At 36.8% G+C, this 5,931-nt stretch overlaps 1 protein-coding gene across 12 annotated transcripts in view; it reads left to right on the top strand.

The window, feature by feature from the left end:
- The window catches only part of LOC102671424 (actin-binding LIM protein 2), a 12,520-nt gene that overhangs the window by 2,454 nt on the left and 4,135 nt on the right, over positions 1 to 5,931 (top strand). For 5 of the 12 annotated variants that reach the window (XM_031513986.1, XM_006623142.2, XM_031513988.1 and 2 more), the window contains exons 4-10: positions 1 to 139; positions 1,608 to 1,679; positions 2,326 to 2,512; positions 2,696 to 2,955; positions 3,035 to 3,296; positions 3,379 to 3,465; positions 4,750 to 4,850. The exon at positions 1 to 139 is cut by the window's left edge and continues 2 nt beyond it. In XM_031513986.1, the coding sequence (XP_031369846.1) occupies positions 1 to 139; positions 1,608 to 1,679; positions 2,326 to 2,512; positions 2,696 to 2,955; positions 3,035 to 3,296; positions 3,379 to 3,465; positions 4,750 to 4,850 (1,108 nt within the window). Of the gene's footprint in view, positions 140 to 1,607; positions 1,680 to 2,325; positions 2,513 to 2,695; positions 2,956 to 3,034; positions 3,297 to 3,378; positions 3,466 to 4,749; positions 4,851 to 5,846; position 5,931 lie in introns of those variants that run through there. The other 7 variants (XR_422723.2, XR_422722.2, XM_031513989.1 and 4 more) reach the window with 4 other exon arrangements.

The raw sequence follows: 5,931 nt of genomic DNA, 5'->3' as shown, positions 1-5,931 counted from the left end.
GCAGGGCGCTGCCATTTGGCATCCCCGTTGTGGCCCGGGTCCTAGCGGACCCAATGGTATCGTGAACGGCCACGGAGAAGCTCACACGCCACAGCATCGAGAATCAGAACGGATTTCCAGCAGCGCATCGGAGATGCAGGTAAGATAGCGGGGATCGGAGGAAAGTCGGAAGTTCAATTAAGGTCATCGACTGTCCGACTACTTCCGTCGATGTTACGGTCACTTTCAGTCGATCGATGAGCAGTCAAATAGGATTCGAATATTAGTCGCGATTTCTTTTTTATTTTTATAATTCGTTTAACCGCGAATTTTTGAATCGGAACTGGCCAACTGTGTATTATATTTAGTTTTTGTAAAATATTGTATCATACGTGTACATTCGTGTCTGTGTACAGATCACTGCATTTGTTTCATCATTTGTTTTATTTTTGTGATTATTCATAACTATTTTAGTATTCATTTTTTTTCCCCCTGTAATCACGATAGTCATGGATCATTAAATACGTCGCGGAGGGAAAGGTGTCATTAACATTTTCCGTACGGACGTGTACGTTAATATCTAATATCATCCGTTTATGTATTCGACAACGCGTGATTAATTGCTTCAAATAACATTCATCTCGAACATCGACATTCGTAATTAACGCGTGCACGTCGCTGTCCACGTCCGCCAATTGCATTTTTCCGTTCAATTGCATCGTACACCGTTGATCGACCTAAATCGTGTCTGTGCGCATACTTGAATTTTGAAGTTTGTCATTCGATCGTAATGAAAAAAGGCGGCAGGGGGGAAATAAAAAGAGAAACAAGGGGGGAAAAATAACCAAGAGGAAATATATTGTTCTCGAGCCAGCTCTGGCTCGCGAAATACGAAGTTCAGCTTGCATCGTGCTTATATTTGGACTGTTGTACGACACGTACTTTCATGTGAAACGTTTTTTGCTGCTCGGTTCATTTTTGTGTCCGTTGTTATACAGAGCAATTTAGAGTAGACCAATTTAGAGCCTAAAGTACTTACTATTCTTTTTTTTTTTTTTTTTTTTTTTTTCCTTGTTTTCCAAAACAATTTTAAGTAGACCCATTTAGAGCCCAAAGTACTTTCTATTCTTTTTTTTTTTTTCGTAATTAGTTTTGTGTATAGCTTCGTCCCCATTGTATTCAATGATACATGATGTGGCTTTTAACATGCATATGTTCCTTAACATGTCGTATCTTTATAGCGCGCTTCGATGCCCAAAATTTTATATACATATATTATACATATACATATTTATATATATATATTTTTAAGATTTTTCCTTTTTTTTTTTTTTTTTTTTTTTTTTTATTCGTAATTAGCTTTGTGTATAGCTTCGTTCCCATTGTATTCAATGATACATTATGTGGCTTTTAACATGCATATGTTCCTTAACATGTCGTATCTTTATAGCACGCTTCGATGCCCAAAATTTTATATACATATATTATACATATACATATTTATATATATATATATTTTAACGATTTACCATTTATGATTTGATCTTCTTTATTATTTTTTTATTTTTATTGTTGCTTTCTTAATCGTTGTTTATCTTTTTTTTTTTTCGCACGATCATTGTGTATAGTTTTCATTGCGGTCACGCACGCCAAGCCTGAACGGATCACTCTGCAGCCCTTACAGCAGCCTCAGTCGCAAGGTATGCCATGTATCTCCTAGCACAGCCATTCTCTCAAGAGACATTTTTATTTATTTATGAAATATTTTAAAATATTTATGATCCGTATTCCTGATTTCATTTTGTAACAGCTAGCTTCGAAATTTTTACATCGTTGATGGACGATGCTGCCTTGTAAATTTTTGATTATTCTTCTATTTACTTTGCATCTCTATCGGAAGTAGAAATATTTTTAAAAAAAGTGAGAAGATCTTATTGAAATTTAATAGTATAAATATATAATTTAATAGTAAATAGAAAGTCAGATATAAGTGTACGTAATTTCCTTGGTTACTTAAAAATGATTTTGAATTAAAAATTCCCTAAAAGATAAGATGGTCACGAATATAATGGTTTTAATAATTATTATCGATGATAAATTTCATCATCTAAGATGACTCATTATGCTAATTTATTCTCAAATATTTAACGAAGCTAGCTTTTGCGATTACGAAAGATTTTTCAATGATATCTCGAAACAGTGGATTTCTCTTGAGAGAGAATCAAAGCGCGTTGAGTTTTTATATTCCTTTGCCGAGTAAATTTAGCTGTATGAGAGACGCTTTAAGATTGATCGAAAAAGAAACAGCATGAGTTTAGCCGTGATAATATACGTTAATTGCCCCAGTATTATCCCGCGCGAACTGGAAGTCCCGGATTGATATTGCGAGAATACGGACGTGGTCCATCCGAAGATGTGTCTAGGATTTATACTTATTCGTACTTGACCGAAACGCCGACCCAAGGATACTTGAGACGTCCGATACAGCCGTACGACAAACCTCCGACTAGCCCACACTTTCATAGACCTAGCTGTAAGTGGTATTCATCTTTATTTCTCTCGAGATCGAAAGAAACAGAATTTTGATAAAAATTAAATTCTGTAGAGTTGTATTAGAATTGTGTGTGCAATAGAATTAAATATCATAAAATATTTAAACGGAACCGGATCGTGCGTGATATACGCGTCGCTAAATCATGCGATGATTTTATTTTAGCGTCACGTTCGATAAGAAGCAGTGGCGGACGCAGCAGCCGATCTGGAATGCGTGCTCTGGTCGATGCTCTCAGCGAGACCAGACCAAAGTCACCGGCCAGTCAAGTAGATAATGACGAGCCAATAGAGTTGGCGCATTATCCGGACGCCATGAAACCTCCTCCTGGAACCAAACCGCCGATCGAGAGAGATGATTTTCCCGCTCCACCTTATCCTTATACAGATCCTGAAAGACGTAGACGATGGTCCGACACTTATAAGGTAACACGACGAATTGCGACGACACGATATTCTTAAGCTCTCTGCACGTTTTATCTATCTGATTCGATATTCGATTCAGGGAGTACCTGCATCCGACGACGAGGACGAGGTGGATAACAAAACTTATATAAAGGAGGTGGAGGAGAAGTTGAAGAAAGAACAGGACGAGCTGAGCAAAATCGATACTGGAATAGCGAAAGTGTTTTTGCAAGATCGTGAAAAGGATCGAGAGAATTTGAGACACAGAGCCGCGAACGTTGATCCTAGAAATGCGTCGAGAACGCCATCAGCTGCCAGAGAACCGACTTATAGACTGCGATACGAGAGTCCAGTTGGCGCTTGTGAGTTATCATGATTCATTCTTTAATCGTTCCACTTTGATGATAAGTGTATTTAAATTATATAAATTTAATTTTCGCGTAGCGCCTTCGAGGAACATAGATCACGCCAGACCGTGGGAGGACGATGATGGTTTCAGTTATAGATCTAGCGTAGGACCTAGTTACAACGGTAAGTTCCTTTTAAATGTGTAACCAATCTATTCGTCACTTTATATTTATATATATATTTCATGATCGTTTCATTAACATTAAGTGATAATCATCTCATACATGTCCACACGTTCGCACATAACACTAACATTTACCACTCTATCGTTTATTTATTGTATAACATCGGCTCGTTAAATTTCGAGACGATAGTAGGGGTGGGGGTAACAAAAAAAATCCCTTTCATATTACAAAAAAAAAAGAAAGAAAGAAAGAAATATATAAAATAAAAAAAAAAATCTCCTTTATCGTGGAACGGAACGTTGCAACGTACGAATCTTGCAGTGGGAAGGGGTGATGATGCTCGATTAACGAACGATAACACACTGTGCGTGTAAACTCGAGCAGGAGTTTATAAGTTAAGTGGCATAGCACCAAATACCACAGCATACACTGGGCGCCCATTAACGTGACAGGTGATGTATTTATTCCGCTTCTGCATGTGGTCGGCAATATTACCTTCGATGTGCTTGCCTCTTCTTATCTTTCTCGATTATTTCTTTAATACGCCAAAATACGAGTAACAGAAATAGCGTGCGTGGAAAGTTCATCCTTTTCAAGTAGCGTAATATCGATTTCCATTATTTCGTGCGTGATTATTCATCAATATGTTTATACATACGATTCATTATTTAGATAATATTTTTTGCTACTTCCTTTCTTTCTCCCTTTCTCGCATGGTAATATTATATCTATTGTAAATTTCACTCTTGGCAACCTCATTCATTCATACACGAACACATATCGCTCCAAACTTCATTCTCTCTCATACTTTTATGGAATGTTTTTTTTTTTATTTTATTTTATTTATTTTTTTTTTTTTTAATTACTATACAATATTGGAAGATAATCGCAATACATACATACGCGCTCGGAAATATGTACATTATCAATTTCGTGCTATATATATTAACTTGTATAAATTTTCATTTCGCCGCATGACAGTTGTATATTTTCAGCACTGCATAAACTTTTTATTATATTATTGCTTTGCGTATAAAAGGAAAAGGAAGATTGTTGTTATATACAATATTATATACGTATTTCGTATATATATACGTATCTAGTAGGCTGACATATTTTCGTGGTATATTTTGGCCTGGTTGAACGCATATCTTCCAATGTTGGAAACATTCAAAAAAAGTCGATAGGATTTACCGCTATCTACGTTAGCCAACACTGCTACCTGTATCATCGTGTCTCTATTTGTGTTTTTGTGTTTGTGTTGTGTTTGCGTGGGCGGCAGTTGGGAGGTCATCGGCACGTTCCCCGGCTCCCAGAAACTATCCACCCCTTGGTACTCAACGCGCCTTCACTCTTCCAAACGCCGCTAGGCACTATCATTCGGTGAGTCCGAGAACTTTCCAATTCACCTACCGTTGATCTCAAGTCAAGTTCAAAATTAGCGTAAAAAAAGAAAGAAAAAAAAAAAAACACAAAGAAAGAGAGGCAGAAAATCTCTTTCTGTTATCCTTACAATGCGGCAGTGTGCTGCGAGCAAATTTCATCGGTCTGAGATTCGTTTTTCAGCGTATTGAAACGGGAGAAAAAAGAACGAGACTTCTCAAGAGCAGTCGTCGCGTAATAAAGATCGAAAAGAAACACGATTCGTTGACTTGTCTTCACGGGAGGAATGCTTTTTGTTCTCTTAAGCTTATTTGGAGAAGCGTACGTTGATCGTATTTTACATATACACACAGGTGTTGGCTTCTTCGTATATACATTTTAAATATAATATATTTTATATATAATTACATTACATATATATATATATTTACCTTTTTTCATTGTTACGTATTACCTTGCACAGTATTAAACGAGAAATAAATGCTTGCGCACTTTGAACATCGGATATACGTTCCACCATTTTGCCGTGGGGATGCGTTATAAACAGATCGACAAACGAAAACTCGAACAATGAGGATATTTTTACACGATAGCTTTTAAATTTTCTTTTCTTTTTTTTAATTATTCCTCTTCTCTTTCATCTTTGACGATCTTTTCTTTCTTTCTTTCTTTCTTTATAAGAAAAAAGAAAAAAGGTTGTCAAAGATAAATCTGAATTCTCGTGTTCGTGAAGTGAGATAAAACGTACGTAAAAAGAGAAGAAGAAGAAGAAGAAAAAGAAGAGGATAAAATGAAATCTCTCGATGATTCGAATCTTGTACACGAGTGGGATCAAAACCACCTCCGTATAATTATTTTATGCACAGAATGTGTGTTCTTTTTTCTTGTATTTTTTTGTACTTGGCGAACGTTGGGCATTCGTATGGGAATGAAAGATTTCCACTATTCCCGTTTACACTAATCAGTAATACTGTCGATTGACTGATTTGAAACCAGTTGTGAGCTCCCTTCGGCACATCCCGAAGCCAGGGTACGGTCTGGCACCGCGAAGTCACACCTTCTCCTCGACCGGCGGTTCTGT

The sequence above is a fragment of the Apis dorsata genome, unplaced genomic scaffold (genome assembly GCF_000469605.1).
Source record: "Apis dorsata unplaced genomic scaffold, Apis dorsata 1.3 scaffold_815, whole genome shotgun sequence".
Taxonomy (NCBI): Eukaryota; Metazoa; Arthropoda; class Insecta; order Hymenoptera; family Apidae; genus Apis; species Apis dorsata.
The sequence above is the reverse complement of the archived record's forward strand: the minus strand, read 5'-3'. Positions and strand labels throughout refer to the sequence as shown.